The 17,117-nt window shown below is 37.9% G+C and overlaps 1 protein-coding gene across 3 annotated transcripts in view; it reads left to right on the forward strand.

The window, feature by feature from the left end:
• The window catches only part of COL4A4 (collagen type IV alpha 4 chain), a 68,969-nt gene that overhangs the window by 28,509 nt on the left and 23,343 nt on the right, over positions 1-17,117 (forward strand). For all 3 annotated transcript variants that reach the window (XM_026854741.1, XM_026854742.1, XM_026854743.1), the window contains exons 17-29: positions 3,665-3,734; positions 5,198-5,302; positions 5,902-6,066; positions 6,627-6,719; positions 7,053-7,216; positions 10,276-10,348; positions 11,629-11,735; positions 12,175-12,358; positions 13,141-13,209; positions 14,236-14,340; positions 14,858-15,076; positions 15,999-16,160; positions 16,758-16,928. In XM_026854741.1, coding sequence (XP_026710542.1) covers positions 3,665-3,734; positions 5,198-5,302; positions 5,902-6,066; positions 6,627-6,719; positions 7,053-7,216; positions 10,276-10,348; positions 11,629-11,735; positions 12,175-12,358; positions 13,141-13,209; positions 14,236-14,340; positions 14,858-15,076; positions 15,999-16,160; positions 16,758-16,928 — 1,687 coding nt within the window. The remainder of the gene's footprint in view (positions 1-3,664; positions 3,735-5,197; positions 5,303-5,901; positions 6,067-6,626; positions 6,720-7,052; positions 7,217-10,275; positions 10,349-11,628; positions 11,736-12,174; positions 12,359-13,140; positions 13,210-14,235; positions 14,341-14,857; positions 15,077-15,998; positions 16,161-16,757; positions 16,929-17,117) is intronic.

A 17,117-nucleotide genomic window follows, 5' to 3' on the forward strand; every position in this document is an offset into this window, starting at 1 on the left:
AGCCTGGCAAATGAAACAAGGTCCATTAGCCTAATATATACATAATAAACATGCACAGAAAATAAAGTTTATGGCAAACTCCATTGAGTATCTTATTTAAACAAAGTATTTTGAATGCTCCAGGGTATACTTGGGAGAGGAGAAAAGGGTGAAAAAGGCATTCCTGGATTCCCTGGATTGCGGGTAAGGAAGTTACAGAATAAATTACTTCATAAATTCACTATAATTAGGTTCATAATATATTTGGCAGTCTAAGTTTGCATTTCCCAAGGGAAGATTTTAAGGATTTTTTTAAACTAATCTGTCATACTTTGTTCTATAGAATACTTGGGAGTCCTGTGCTAGGACTTACCCTGTCTCAGACTTAAAGCTCATACAGACTTTCAGTCCTTGGAAAGAAAGTAAATCTGTAGGGTTATCCCCTAAATATTTAGAGCTGCACAAAGCTGCTCTGGAGTAGCACAGTACTAACACAGTAATTTTAATATATTCCATACATGCAGATGGCAGTTTCTTAGAGCAGCCTGTGCTTGATTTGCACAGCAGTGCTCACATGGAGCACCAAGTCCACTATTGTGCTTGGTGCAATAAATTAAGTGAAGACCTGCCTGGTTTACTTTGGTCTGTAGTTCAAATTCACACCTATCTCTCATATAAAGTATTCGCAAAAACTTGGGGTGGGGGTGGAATATTGTCCATGGATGTTCATTTTTTTCTCTACTTGCCTATCATCAGCTTCACAATAACATGGGATTATTCAGATACTAATTAGACAGAAATATTGCATGTCTGTCTTACACAGAAAAATCATTACAGTTCATTACTCCCAAAAAGCAGAATCAAACCTTCAGTGTTTTGTTCTTAAAAAGTACTCACCCTGATGTGCATATTGTTTTAGTTGGGGGCATCATTAACAAAGTTGAGACAAGACATTGTATAGACAAAACAGTGCATTCTTGAGCCTCCACTGATTAGACCACAGTCTGAGAAGCCATCAATTAACACTGCAAACTGTAAGCAAAAAATAATTAATTGTTGGTAGATTATGCTAGGGAAAAGTTTGAATGCCTGCAGTAATGATTCAGAAAGATGAAATTGCAATTGCTAATGCATGGAGCAAAAGAAAACAAATCAAGTATAGACACAACTTTAAAAAAAAATCAGGTTAACTCATACACAAAATGTGGAATGATTGCACAGATGCTGTAGTTTTGCTTGCAAAACAACTGGATAGATCTGATTATTCCTGAAAAGTGCAGATCTACCTAGACTGCATCAACTGTTCATCTAGACTCTACAGGTGTTGCTTATGATCTGTTAAAAATCACATAAACTGGAGGGACAAGAATATGTTTTAAAACTCTCCAGAGAATATCCCATCCTCAAGCAGATTTTTCTAAAATAAACACATTTAAAGAGAATGTAAGATGCATTCAGATTTAAGAGAAAGAAAGAGACTCAGAAAAAAACCCAGTTGCATTCAAAGTAGATTTAATCTTCAAAAAATGTTAATGGTTGCTTAAAGCAAATAATAGACATCAAGTAATTGTTGGCATACCTTTACCGTTTGATCCCTGAGTCTGGACACTGGCAACACTGTGTGGATATTGAACAGGAGCCAGCAGCATGCCCTGGCTGCGAAGGCAGCTGATGTCCTGGGCTGCATTAGGAGAAGTATTGCCAAGCAGGCTGAGCAGGGCGAGCCTTGCCCTCTGTTCAGCACTGGTCTCCATCCTTGTAGATACCCTAAAGCTGTCTAGACATGGTCCTGGGCAACCAGCTCTAGGTAGTCCTGCTTGAGCAGGGGGGTTGGACAAGAGATCCATTCTAACCTCACCAATTCCGTGGTAAATACGAAAAAAACAAAATGCCTTCTTCAGACAAAATACAAGGAGAGTGAGAGTCCTGATGAAATCACTCTGAGACCATTTGTCCCTGCTACTAATGGAATGAGTCTCATTAAAATAAAAGAATGGTCTTTACAGCCAGTGCAAAATGTTCTTGGCCATTCACATTATATAACACTATGGAAACTTAGAGAACAAATTCAGTGTTTAATGCTTAAGGGATATCACTAAAACTGGTGATTATAAGCTTTCATTTTAAGAAGACTCCAGGTCACAGAATACAGTAAAGGTATGCCTCTGTTGAACATTTTCGGCATTAGGTTTTTTTTAATAGAGTGTTGGCAAGTCGAGACTCTTGAAATCTTTATGGGAAAAGAGTATCAGTCAACAAAATAATCCAAACATATATATGCCACTATGTAGGAATGTTACACTAGTGAAAACACAGCAAGTACAAAACTGCCATCCAGAATCTCATAAGACTTAACAGCCTAAGGACAGAGATTTTCAGAGACCAGCACTGTAATTTGTCACTTAAGGGAGATACCAAGAACTGAAATTTTTGACCTTGACTCATTGACTCTTCAGTTCTTTCTTGTGTTCTGTTTTTTTCAGTTTAAAATCAGCATGAAAATCATGCAAGACTTGGGCCACACCCATCTGTTGTACAAATCTTTGATACTTTTATCATCATTAACTTCAAATCTCAACATAATTTTTAAGTTTATTGGAGGAGGAAAAATTCTAGGTTTATTTTTTCTTCCTTACCAAACAGAAGACTCTTCTGTGTCATTAGGGAAGACAAATTTACATTCCTGTTTAAAATAGCCAGAGATGACATGAGGCTGTTATTTCATTCTGCAAGATATAGTCAAAGGGAAAAGGCCAGCCAGAAGTCCAAAGGTCAAGAGGAGAGCAGTCAGCGACAGCTCCAGAACCATTTAAATATCCAGATACCAATTTTTTTTAAAAAGCTGAGAAAGAGGCATGGACTCCTTGTTTTCACTTGTGTAGGACTGGGTATCCAGTTTTGCAGTCCTGGTTCTTGTCTGTGTCCTAAAAGACCCTGAGCTCCAGTCCCAGGAATGCTACCTCACTACACAGATCCCACATTCACATTCTTGTTTTCTCGGTTCCCATTTGCTGCAGAGAGCAGGGTTGAGTCCTAATCTACAAAGCAAAAAGTCTAATACAGTTTGCCACATAAAAGACTTCCCATAAAGTCCACTTCACTCACAATTCTAAATATAAAAATCCAAGCTAATTTAGAAATCCTCCAAGCAGAAGTGATTTTCCTTGCCCTTAGTAGGCACTTTTATGTTTCCCTGATGCAGGTTTTAAACTTCTTAAAAGAGCTTTGAGTATCTCTTACCATCAATAATATCTGTCAGACCATGAAACCTCTTTTCTTAATGTTCATCTGTCATCATAGAAGTAATTTCCAAATTCTGATATAGAATTTTGAGGCAAATAAACATCTTGGTTGTTAAATCTAAATTTCTCAATTAAATGGGTACTGATTTACTGTAACTCATTCGTCTTTACAATAAATGAATGTAATAAAATACAGCAGCCAAGTTCTGAAGAGTCAAATAGATATTTGCAGTAGGTATATTACTGTTTAGTCACTGGTATCCTGAAAGATGATTATTTTATATTCTCTTACCTGGTTTTAAATGCTATAAAGTGCCAAAATCAAGTTTCCCAGGTGATATGTGTCACATCCTTACATACCTCACCACTGTTGAAATTTTCAGTTACATGCTAGCACTGCATATTTGTATCTATCAGCAAAATTTATTGTTGGACTCTTACAGGGGGATCCAGGAGAAAAAGGGCCCCCAGGTCCTCCCGGAACTGTTGGAACTCCTCTGCTTCCTATAAAAGGTTACAGCTAGTTTTAATTAGTCTTTCTGCTGTATAAAGTGTGTAGGACCTATTTTGCTACGGTATTTGAAAGTGATCACTAGGGATTCAGGGGACAGGATCCTAAAACATCTTCCTAGTGGCCACATTTTTGTATCTCACCGATCTTACTGGACCTACATTAAACATACAAGTTTCAGAGTAAATGTTTGCTTGAAAGATCTTTATACATATGGTCATAGCAAAATCTGCAGGACTATCCCTAGTTATTGAACCTAAGCATATTTAAGAAAAAGCTATGAAAAATAAGATCAGTAATGGATTGCAAATAAGAAAACCATCATTCCCATTGTTATTTAAAATTCCTATTTTCAGAATTGCTATAACACACAGATATTAGACTACAATTAAGCTTCCTATTGCATAGCAGAGGTGAAATCATAGAACTATTACTCCCAACAGAATACCTGCCAATCTTATTACCTTCCTACCTAAACCTCAGGCTGGGCTTTTATGTCCCAGCTCCCTTTATCCTCATCTTTATCAGCTAATTGGTGAAAAAGTGTGTGGAAGTTCTTACTTCATAGCAGGAGGCAGTGGGAAACAGCCAAGCCTGCTGCCTGGAAGGGATTTGCTTTGGCATCTCACACTTGGGGAACCTGTATTATAAGAACATTTCAACAGAAAACTTACCATAAATTGTATTTCTAGTGCAGCAAGTGCTAATCGTGAACACAGAAGTAAGATAACATCATGACCTCAGTTCAGCAGAACCTCCACATTAGATAGGGGCCTCATCCAAAGATAAATTAAATTTGTTTTCTGTGGCTTCTGCGTTAAAGACTTAACCTCATGCTTAATATCTCAAGTAACATTTAAAGTTAATCATGTGCATGGTATGTGAGTAGATACATTCTTCAGAGAAAGGGGGCTTTAGCAGAATTGTTTGAGAACGGAACTACTACCAATATTTTGTTTTTCCAGTTTAATGAAGCCCTTTATGTCTGATTCAGGTCTTCTTCATCATTGTGTAATTGCAATTTTAAAATTTATTTGTTATAGCAATTTTGAAAATACATGTTTTAGAATTTGGATAATTTCAACTAGGATGATCCTGAAATAACCTCTGTCTGCACTGCCAAATGTGTATAACATGCACAGTTATTTTAAATGCTACATGTATTCATTTTGGGCAAACACTTCTCTCAGCATTGAAATATGTAGCACAAAGATACTAGTACAGAGTGACAAAGAGTTGAAACTGTGCCCACAAAATAGGCAAGAATCCATAGAAAAGTAACCAAATCCTCCCACCTTAAAATTAAATTGTTACACATTTTAAAATGTTTCATAAGGACAAAAGAAGTTATTGTATTTTACTTTTGTATATTTCCCAAATTAGAATTTTGGTGACAGTTTAATTTAGATTTAAGCTGTCAATTGCACAAGGTGTTCAATTCATGTGTTTTTATAATTCTGTGTAGGTCCACAAGGAGATCCTGGATTTCCAGGTCCTGCTGGTGATATGGGGTCAGTTGGACCAGTTGGTCCTGCAGGCCTGCTAGGAAGACCAGGAGATGATGGAACAAGTAAGATAAGTAGGGGATAAAATGTGAACTATATACCAGTAGGAGAGAAAGCAGCTAAAAGAAAACTGTTCTTTGTTCTTGCTTGATGCAAGTCACCAACAGTAAGGATCTGAGCTCCACAGAGAGTTCAGTAAAAATATTAACACAGCACTTAGTGGTCAAAAAAGAACCAAAATGCCCCAAACAGAACATTAAGAATTACTAGAAAAGGAACAAAAAACCAAAGCAGAATGCTACCATGCACTGTAAATCCATGGTATGCCTGTATCTGCCATGGTGTGCTCAAAAACTCTATTCTGCATTCCAAGAAGATACAAAGGAGGGTGATGACAATGACTTTGCTGTGTGCAAGGAACTAGAATAACTGGGATGTCTGAAAAAGAGATGATGGGAAGGAGGGAAAAAAGTATTTGAAGGTCTAAAGCAGGAGCCTCTTTTCCTGGGAATCCTTGAAAACCAAAACATTTAAATTTAAGTCTTTGTTATATAGAAGCTCTTCTTCAGGACAGTTCTGAGTGGTCTGTAATTTCCTCCTTCATATCTTGTAGTAATCGTTATTATGAAGCTGTATGGGCCATATACCATTATTTTCTTTACAGGTCTGCCTGGTCTGCCAGGAGTAAGTGGGGCACCAGGACCTCAAGGTTTTCAAGGTGACCCTGGTTTCCCTGGAACGGGTGAATCAATCCCAGGAAGACCTGGATTTCCTGGACCACCAGGCCTACCTGGACAGCCAGGAAGACAAGGCTTACCTGGACTACCCAGTAGGTTCAACAGCAATTTATATGGCATGAATATTATTCTGCATATTAATAGATTCATTGCTTTTGTTGGTCCTACAAAAAACACAGAGGTGTAAAGTGCATTTTGACAGATACACCAAACTTTATATGTGATGTAGAAAGCATGTTTTTCCTATTATTTATCAATAAGTGAAATGTCAAGATTTTCTTAGTTTTCTGGGTGATTTAAACCCACAAAGTAACATATATGAAATATGTCCCTAAAAATATATCACCTGAAGTTAAAGACACAGCAAACTGGGGAGGAAACCCAAATCAGCATGCTTTAGTAAAGAAACAAGAGTCAAAGTTCTGCAGTTGAAAAAGGAAGAAGTAGTGGCAATGAAAAAACAATGTGTCAGCATCAGCTGTAGCCAGACTGACTTATGGTATGATCTATAAGCAATGGCTTGTAAAACATTTCATAAAATCTTTAGCTTCTCACATAAGGATAGGAAGATAAGGTTGCAGAGAACATGTGATTTAAGCTGTGGAAACAGTCAACCTGATTTATACTAGCTGTACAATTATTTTTTTTAAAGGTATAATCTGTACTGACAGAGGGATCCCTGGAGAACCTGGAGCAAAAGGTCAGATAGGCCTTCCGGGAAGAAAAGGTGAAAAAGGAGAAAAGGGTAAGTATGCCTGGATAGAAACAATTTGAACATGAGACCTTTGCCAGATATGTCAGACATAAATTTGCAAGAAGTTTATGGTAACTTGGAGGATAAGGCCCATCAAAGTGTGGAATTAAAGGGCCTGTTGGCATTGGGGCTTTTAAGTCAGTAATGTCAGTGCAGCAGTTATTCAGCACTGTAAAAAGAGACTGATCTGCTTCACTCCTTGGGAGGACATAATGAAAGAAAATGGTCTGTACAATACTGACACAGAAAAGAAAAAGGGCAGTGTTATTGTTTTGTGTATTAATTTTGCAATTGTTTTAATGTAATTTTGACACATTCACGTAGGAAATCAAGGCCTCTGCTCATGTAGTGCTGGTCCTCCTGGTCGCCGTGGTTTGCAAGGACCTCCAGGTGCTCAAGGAAAGAAAGGACAAATGGGATACCCTGGAAGACATGGAGAAAAGGGTGACCCAGGCTTGTCTGGTGCAATGGGATCACCAGGGCTCCCTGTGAGTAGTTTTCATGAGCTTCAGTGAATAAATAACATCGTCACCACTTATGCAGGAGACATTTCAGCAGAGAGGTGGAGGAACTGCCCTGGAAAAGTATCTGAAAGTTTTATCTAATTTTGCTTTTTCAGTCTTGTTGGAGGATGCATTTTATTAGCTTCTATCTGATTTCCCTTGCGGCAGTGGGCAGAGTTTTACGCTGAGGGACAGAATCCCATGCTGTGTTTGTGGGATGGTCAGGAGGCTTAGGAGAGCTGGTGAATGTTCATCTTGTTTTGTTTTTACTTGTTTTTTACTTGTAGTTTTGAATACCCATTGTTTTTCTTGAAAAAATTGTAGATGCACAAATTGCTCCACTGAAAATGATTTTTCAGTTATTTCCATTTCCAGCAAAACCTTATCGAGGCAAAAAATTGCGTGATGTCAGCAGGTCAAGATGGATTTTATATCAACATCCACCTGGGAGGGGGCAAGGTCTGAAGAAAAAGGAACCCTTGATTTTATTCAGGCATTCCAAGTCATTTTCTTTACTCCTTTTTAAAAAATTAATTGAAAAGCTTAACTAATTTGATATGTTTAATTTATTTTATGAGGCAGCCTGAACATAGAGTGCTTCATTCCCACAGAGTCTGAAAGGCATTGCTCTTTGTTAGTGTTTGTCCCTTTCCTGTTACATATCACTTTATCATCTCCCATTTTCAGTCACTATTCAGCCAAAGTTTGTTCTCCACAAGGATCAGCCACTATAGGCAAAGCCTTGTCTCTCTTCAACATACACATTAGCAATGAAGCAGAAATGGAATAAAAAATTTGCCCTTGATTTAATAGTTCTTAGAAGGAAAAATTAACCATCAAAATAAAGACTTTTCATTTGCTTGAATAGCTTCCTTGCAATGTAACAATTTAATTTCAAGTTCCTCAAGAGCAGAAACTGAATGAACTTTCTGGTAGTAAAGATTCTGAGTACTAGAATCAATTGACAGCAGCACACAATGTTAATTTTTTCCTAAGACCAGTTCATTTCAGTGTTAACAAATCTGACATCCAGTTTTTCATGGAAAAAAAAGATAAAGATTTTTCATGGCAAGGTGGGGGAAAGAAAGTAATTAAGAAACATATAAAAGATACCTTTAGGTCAGATGTGTATTTCTATTTTAATATGGGCGGTTTGCAGGATTAACAAAGTAAATTTGAGCTCAAGTGCTTTATGTTTACTGGGTCAATAATTTACTGGGTGATGCTTGTTGGCTAACTGGGTGAAACTAGCCATTACTTTTGGAAACAGACTTATTTTCTTTAATGTGTTTCATATAGTTTATCTTATTCCTCACAGTGAGCAATAATTCAAAATACCACTTAATCTAAGTGCTTCAGGAATACATTATAAGATGATTTACTGAACTTGCTGTGATTTTGTTTCACCTGTTCTGGTCTGTCATGTGGACTGTACATCCAGGATGCTGCATACCAAAATGATGCCAAATAGAGGGGGTTTTAAATATACTTTCTTGTGTATGGGAGCTATTTCTCTGAAAATATACCTAGATGTGCTTGGATTTATGACTGTTTTATTGGGGTTTTTTGAGGTTTTGTTTTGGTTTAATAGCAGAACCCTTTTTCACATGAAAAAGTGCTTACAAGTTTCCAGATAATTTTATTTCAAAAGAAAAAGGAAAAAAACCCAAACCATTGTGAGACTCAGAGAAGGAGGTGGAGAGGCTCTGTTACTCTAGTTCCAATAGTTTAGTTGCAAGCTTTGCATTTGTTCTGTTCTCTTTTCTTTTCTTTTCTTTTCTTTTCTTTTCTTTTCTTTTCTTTTCTTTTCTTTTCTTTTCTTTTCTTAAAATTCTATTACCTGAGTGGATTATGTGAGATTTTGATCTTTTTGCTACTTTTGAAAGTATACTTTAGACCTTGTGGGTCTGAAATAAAGCCTGAAGCCTTGTCCTGAACACTTTGGTGTTCTTAGATTATTTAAGTAAGAAATGAGGACAAAGTGATCAGTTTGGAAAGAAATAATTCACTTTGATACAGAAGTGCTTTGGTCTAATGAATACATATATAATTTTTCCATTTTTCTGCTCTCTTTTCTTCCTAAATATCTCATTCTGCTATTCAAACACCAATAACTGATCACTGGAACTTGAAGATCTAGATATTTTAACAAATAGTCACTGCTAGTCTCAGATATACCACGTTTTTCAGAAGTCTCTCTGTTTTACAATTGTCATGATTTACAGTCACATTATAAATTATATTTTCTCCACCTATTTCTTAGTGAAAGATTCTGAATAACAGAGGAAACCAGCTAAATAATACCCCAGTTTTTCAACCTTAGTGGCCTTCTATGTAAATATTACATGGTAAAATGTATTTACCCACATGTGCTGTTGCAAGATCAGCCCCTCACCAATGATGATATGCAAACCACACTCGGTTTAGAGAGTTGAGAGTACAAATCAGCATAAAAATATAGAAAAGTATTTATTTTCCCTTCTAAACCCATCAAGTCATAGATTCTTCTGACAATACCAGGTACGTAACTAGACATAGATAACATTTTTTATTAGCAGCTTTGTGGGCTTTCACTCAGTAAAAAAAGCACCACTTACCTACTGCCACGGTCACTTCTGGGACGACAGCCTCATCCAGCAGGCACTGCCCTCCAGTGATTCCCCTCCTGTGCAGCCTCAGTGGATTGTGGGTTGAAGTCTGCAGTAGGAAGAGTTTGTGAATTGTTTGCATCTTAATATTCTTGCATTTACAGCCACAGCTATATACAGCCATGGGTCCAATTTTTCTAGCATTAAAATTTCTTGCAGCTGTGCATCTGTGCATTTGGCAGTCAGATGAAAAGGCCAGCGGCCATTCACACACCTCTTTATAAGTCATCAAAAGACAAGCGTTTCTTTTGGCATGTTACTTTAATTGGTCTGGTTGGGGGAAACAATGCAAGAGCCAGAGATAGATACCTGATTTTCCCCTCGATTCCCACACTGATTTCTTGCTGGAGCTAACTGACAAATTTTGTTTTGTTTTGGTTTTTTGTCAATGGTAAGGGGATACCTGGTTCTGCTGGACAACATGGTGAAAAAGGAGAGAAAGGTGATCCAGGAGCAGTTAGAATAAAAGGTAAACACAAGTTTTTTCATTAGCCCTTTTGTTTCCTATACAATGCCTAGGCAATAGTGTGAGAAAACCATATTCATCTACTCTTTAATATTAAAGTCATTAGTTTGGTGAGTTACTGAAGTCATGTTTATCCAAGCTGCTTTGTTGGTACCATCTTGCTCATCTTCTTGCTAAACACAAAATCAACACAGTGTTTTGTATTTTTTCCTTTATAGTTGAGCCATAAAAGAGATTTAACAGCTTGTTATTAATGCTAACAAATGACTTTTCATGTCATATGATTGATAGGGTCTCACAGAGGTCTGTATAGCAAAGACTAAGCAGAATACAATTAACATGAAAGCATGAAAAACTATTATTGCACAGAAGCCACCTCTTTAAGTGTCATATGCCAGTATCCTAGCTGTTATCTCAACTTAAACCATCAACATCCATCTTGGGAAAAACTCAAAGCCTCAATGGCTATTCAGATTCCTGATTCTATTTCTAAAAATTACTCTTGACCAGGCATTGAAGAGAAAGAATAGGCCAACAGTTGCACAACTGAAATTCTTGTAATTAAATAGATCAAAACTTCTCCACTGTTATGGTTATGATTTGCAAAAGAAACAGAGAACAGCAAATTACAGCAATCTGATAGCAAAATTTAGAAATACTAAACTAGTTATTCAGACAAAAGATTGTCCATCTTACTGTTTGGAAAAGTTAGCTTAGCTTTGGATGCCTGTGTTTGTTTACAAATGTTGGAGCAGGGCAAAACATTTGCTGTTTATTTGCAAAGGATTTCTTGACACATCAAAATGAATCTTTAGGTTAGAATAGGTTTATTGTCCTTTATGCAAAAAATACATTTTCAAAAATATTAGTGCAAGAGAAGTCTAGAGGTAATAAATAAAATAAAAACCTTTTGGGAATATTGATGCAAATATTCTGCATCACGTGGTATTGCTATATCCTGATTTCACTGAAATCCAGAATAAAACCCTGACTGATTTCAATAACAAAATATTTTCACTCTGTATATAGCATGAACAAAAGCCACATTCTTGTGGTGCCTGTAAACATGTCTTTCACAGAGAGACCCAAATTGTTCCATAAGGTGTCCAAGTACATATTGCCTTCCTAAACCTAAAATACCTCATTAAGGAAATGTAAATTCAGGAATTGGAAATTATCATACAGATATGATGAATGGTTACCCAGCATTTATCTGAGCAAAAATAAAAAATCCCAAAACTTACTGCAAATATTATACTTCATTCTTTTCAAATTGTTTTAAGGAATAAAAGGTGAAAGAGGTCCTAGTGGGGTTCCAGGATTTCCAGGCCAAAGAGGTAACAATGGCAGAGATGGGGAACTAGGATTGCCTGGGGAAAAAGGAGCTGAGGTACATCTGACTTTCTCAGATTTTTCTTCCATTTCAGTTAACATATTGTCTTATGAAAGGACTAGCTACTTAATGAAAAAGTACCATTTTATTCCACATTCCTAGCAGATTAACCACTTCTATAATATTATGTTAGCCTAGATCAAAAATCATAGTTTTTATCTGTTGAAAAATTATTCCCTTGAAAGTATTAACTGTTTATTTTAATATTCCTGAATATAATTTCTGCATATTATGAGATCAGGAAGAAAAAAAACCCACAAAACTCTACCCTTTATTCCCATTGACTTTGAATATTTAAAACTAGTATCATCCATGTAGTCACTTAATTGTGGAAGAGTTGTTTCTGCAGATAATTCTCTAACATGGCTTTTGATAATCAAAGGGAAGAAAGAAATTAGGTCCTGTTATTTTTTTATCAACAATTTCTTTCTTTTAGGGTGATTCTGGAGTACCACTGCCAGGTGATAAAGGATTCCCTGGGGTTCCAGGACTTCCTGGGGTAAAAGGAGAGATGGGATTGCCTGGTTTGGGGTTTCCTGGCCCTCCAGGAGCCCGAGGTAGCCCTGGGGACTTTGGTGATACTGGTAATGTTGGGCCACCTGGCCCAAAGGGCCAGAAAGGTAATTTTGAATGTTTACATTAAGAACTAAATAACAAAATACACGTTTGTTAGCATCCATTGTTTCATATATGTTATATATACTGTTACCCATTTATAGTGAAAATCAATTTTGGCAAGCTCAGTGGTCATGTGAAACATGGCCACTGAAAGGTACAATATTGTCAGCACTTAGCAGCAGACACTGGTGAGAATATAAATTGCTAGGGGTCTTAAACCTGAAAAGTGACACTTGCACACTATCAGATTGATTATTTTCTGGAGTTAAGAGTATTCCTAAGTGTGAGGATTTGCAAGGCAATGTTTTTTTGCTGAAGGAGCAGGAAAATACAACTCATACGTAAGGTTTGTTCTGTTTTTTGGTTTTCAAGAAATTCCTACCCAAAAAAAAAAAAAGTACACTGATAGAAGTATGTGTAAAACAGAAATGTACATAGAGTTGAGATGAAAATAGTATTTTTCTTGCAACAGAGACTATCGTAAAGACAAATTTCTGAGTCCAGTTAAAAAAAAAAATAAATCTTTGTCTTTACAGAATACAACTGTATTACAATAATTTGAATCATTACCAATATTCTCTACAAAATAAGTGTCAAGAAAAGTATATTTTAAGATTCTTCATCAAACCTTAAGTAATATAGAAATAACAATATGCATAAACAGGCCCTTCTCTTTACCTTTGAACATCTGGTTGGTTAGTTCCACAGAAATATTACAGTGAATGTTCAGACTTCATTTATTCTAAAATAAAATAGGCCAGTTTCTTTCTCCCTCTTGCTTCAGGTGAGACTGTCTTCATTACATTACCATACCCTGGAAGTCCAGGTCCCCCCGGTTTTAAAGGTGTTCAAGGTATGTTTACAGATGGGAGAATTTTTGGGTTTAATTGAAATGGAGTTTTAAGTTGCTTATTAAAAAAAGAAGCTGTCCTAAAAAGATAGATTGTTTCAGTTTTTCAACAGATACATGTCTCAACATGTAAAACTTCAAATACATGGGAATATACTCATTAATAGAATCAAGGGCCAGATGACAGCAGTTTGTATGATCAGGAGGTGTGCAGGCTGCCTCCGTAGAAATTAATGAATGAAGGTAGCTTGAAACTCTGTCCTGCCTCAGATAAAATGCATGAGAGAGTCTGTCATTGGATAAGAACTAGAATATGTACATCTGGATACTGGGAAAAAGAGGTGTGCAAGGCAGAGATATGCTGCAAGCCTGTAATTTCTAAAACTGTATTGCTCATGGCAAGTTGCAGTTGAACCCTAAAGTCTGAATACGTAGTACCATTACTTCAACTCATTCAACTTAATTTAAATTCAAAGAACTCATCCAGGAACTGGCAAAATGTTGGTTGTGATCATCTCTAAAACATGTGAAATAACCCAGAAAATCCTGGTCAGAACAACTGGAGATACTGGATTTTCAAGCTGCTTAATATGGTATTACACAGCTCCTTGACGCAGTATTGTGGGTGGTAGCTAAAATTTATAGAGACATGAAAGAACAAGGATTAGTGTGTTAAGCACCTCTGCACCATGCCAGAAGCAGCATATAGCAGGAGAATACAAGAATTTGAGTTGACACTCTTGATTTCATGTAACATCAAAATGTTATAGGAGATTATTTTTTTTCTGATTTACTCTGGTGATTTGTGGTCTGCTGTTTATGGATTAGGGAGCAAGTCCATTTAGAAAAACAGCAACCATGTATTTGGTTGTGACTTGGGTGGTGGCTCTTGCCCATAATGTTAGAAGCAGATGAAATCCACTTGTCTTCAAAGCACATGAATATGTATGGATAAAGATGCAATACTGTTTCCTTAGACCACACATTTTAGAGCTCTGAGTTTTTTACATATTTTCTTTCTGTCTCCAGGGCCAAAGGGTTTTAAAGGACTCCCCGGTCATCCTGGACTAAATGGCTTTCATGGGCAAAAAGGCCATCGAGGAAGGCCAGGAGCAGGAATCCCTGGGCCAGAAGGTGAATTATGCTTTTCTGAATCCAGGAGACCTGCTGGTCAAGCTGTTATGCATACATGCAGGGTAAGGTAGCTACAATGGTAGAAAAGAATAGGAAGGACATTTCAATGAAAGCTAATGGAAGAGGAATCTTTAGCAGTTTCCCTTTCTTTCCTCCAGCATTGCAGGTGCTGCAGTAACCTGAAGTTCAGTGTCCAGAGAGGAAATATTCTTAGAAAACTGAGAACAATTAGTACTATTTTAGCAAAGGGATTGAACTGGACAAGAGTGCAGTACACAGGATAGATGCTGCCCCAAAGAAAACTGCTGTCCTTCCAACAGGAATAATTACCTCCTTCGATCCTCATGTGTCATTAGCTGTAAATGAGAAATTTGAATTTAACATATGATGTTATTCTTCCTTGCAAAATAATTTAATTTTGGTTAAATTTGCATTAGAATGTTCCATGGGTTTGGAGGGAAAACAACCCACAACTTCTGAATTATGCCCCATGTGAATTTTAAAATCCTATCAACAGGCTTTCGAGGCAAAGCTGGTGATCCTGGTGATGAAGGTGAAAGAGGGTCTACAGTTGATGGTAAAAAAGGCCCTCCAGGTCCACCTGGCATAGACGGTCAGAAGGGTGTTCCAGGCGATACTACATATGGACCTCCAGGAATCCCAGGCAGCAGGGGACTGCCAGGACCCCCTGGTACACAAGGAGCAAGGGGTGATCCAGGCATTCCTGGGCTTCGAGGTATGAGCCAGTTTTTATGAAGCATTTCCATATGTTCAGAGGAGAAAATCTGAGCAAAGTCAGTCCTGATTCAGATAAAACTTAACTCTGATCTGGATCTATAATAGTTACTGTGAAGGGTACACCCTGGTTTTATGTTTACGTGTTTACAGTTAAGGTTGATCAGCCCCGAGGAGATCTGCTCTGCAGGAAGGGGAAGATGCCTTTACCCAGTCCATGAAGTAACAGCGCAGCTTCATATTCTTACTACTGTTACCTGCTGCTTAGTGACCATCTGTGCTTAGGGCCTCCCACCCTGCCACAGATAGTCCCTGTCTCAGATCGCTTACTCAAATCTGAAAAGAGTGGCAATAGGTGGGAGAACATTCAGGGAGGGGGGGAGGGGGGGTGTGAACTCGTTTGCCCAGAGTTATACAATATAATCCTCAGAATCTTGGGCACTGCACTCATCATTTCTGCAGGGAAGTTTTGCTGGTTGCTGCAGGTGTCTCCACAGTGCCACTTCCTTCCCACTTCACAGCAGATGTTGCTGTCTCCTTTTATAGGTTGTCTTTTGCCTAGCCCTAAGCAGACACACCCCCCTTTCTGTGCAGGGACCCCACTGACTGACTATCGAACTGCTGACCCCAGTGCTGTGTAGCTGGTGCAGGCCAGTGAGCTCCTTCCGTTCTGTTCCTGTGCATCAGAAACTAGCTTTTTGTGCCATAAAGTCGTCCTCACCTGTAGGTGTTCCTTAAAGAAAGATGCTCTCCACAACAGCCAATTCTAAATTGCAGAAAAGCATCAGTTTGCACAAACTATGCAAAAACTAGAGATTAAGAAGGATATTACAATAACAAACATGTTAATTTCAAAATTACAATTGGGAATTCTGAGGGATAGTAATAGAAGTAAAACACTTCACAATATCTTTTGTTTCCAGGACAGCCTGGTACCCCAGGATTTCCAGGTGCCAAAGGTTTTAGAGGCCCAGAAGGTGACACAGGAGCACCGGGCTGTCCAGGCTTCCCTGGTTCACCATGTGACACAGGCTTACCAGGGCCACCAGGACTCCGAGGTGTCATGGGCCTGCCAGGACCTCAAGGTACACGACACAGCTCTAAGACGGGTGCTGCTCATTAGTGAGGGTGTACATTACATATTTCACATTTCCTTAAGGAATATGTAGTGTGCATCTCAGATGTTTCCCAACTTTTCTGCCCTTCCCATACGGTTCCTTAACTGGCCAAGTCACAGTGTGTTCACTGTCAGGTAATAAACAGAAGAGTTATCTCTTATTCTGCTACTCTGTTAAGTTATTCTGTTATTTCTTATCTCTGTTGTCCTGAGTAACTTAACTGAGCTCCTGTCATTACTGTGATACTTTTATCTTTCTTATTCTTAAATTAAAATGTTATTTAGGGAGAGGTAGGAGACACATATATCAAAAGTATTTATGAATTAGTAGGGATTTTTCACAGGGTGCTTCTAATGATAGGTCTCTTACTAAAGAAATATAAGAAAACAAACATGTCAGGTGAAAAATCTAGGCAGAGTCAGCATGGTAGCAAAATTTCCAAGTTATTTTGCCATATTTGATGATGTTTATATTTATACCAAAATCTATCACTTTCTACTTTTTGGATACAATTGCTGAGCCCTTTTTCTGCATTTACATACACAGATTAAAACTCTTTCTCAGGCTTACCAGGCTTCAAAGGTCAGAGGGGAGATAGGGGCCTAGCTGGGCCACCTGGAATCAAAGGTCTCAAAGGCTCTTCTGGCTCACAAGGTCCCCCAGGTCCTCCAGGCTCCCGAGGACATCCGGGACTTCCAGGCAATAAAGGACCACCTGGTTTCCCAGGAGAAACAGGTATGTTAAACATCCCACAAATCACCACATCTCTAACTTCACTTGTAGAGGGAGCTATTTCTACTGCTGTTAAAGCTAGGAAGTACTTTGCACACTCCTCCCTTTCCAGCTTTGAGAACAAGACCCTGCAGGAGAGAAGCAATAACAGCATCCTTTGTTCTTTCTCTTACAGAACAAAGGGATAGAAGT

This window comes from Athene cunicularia (genome assembly GCF_003259725.1).
Source record: "Athene cunicularia isolate RWA chromosome 9 unlocalized genomic scaffold, athCun1 chr9_part1, whole genome shotgun sequence".
In the NCBI taxonomy this organism is placed as follows: Eukaryota; Metazoa; Chordata; class Aves; order Strigiformes; family Strigidae; genus Athene; species Athene cunicularia.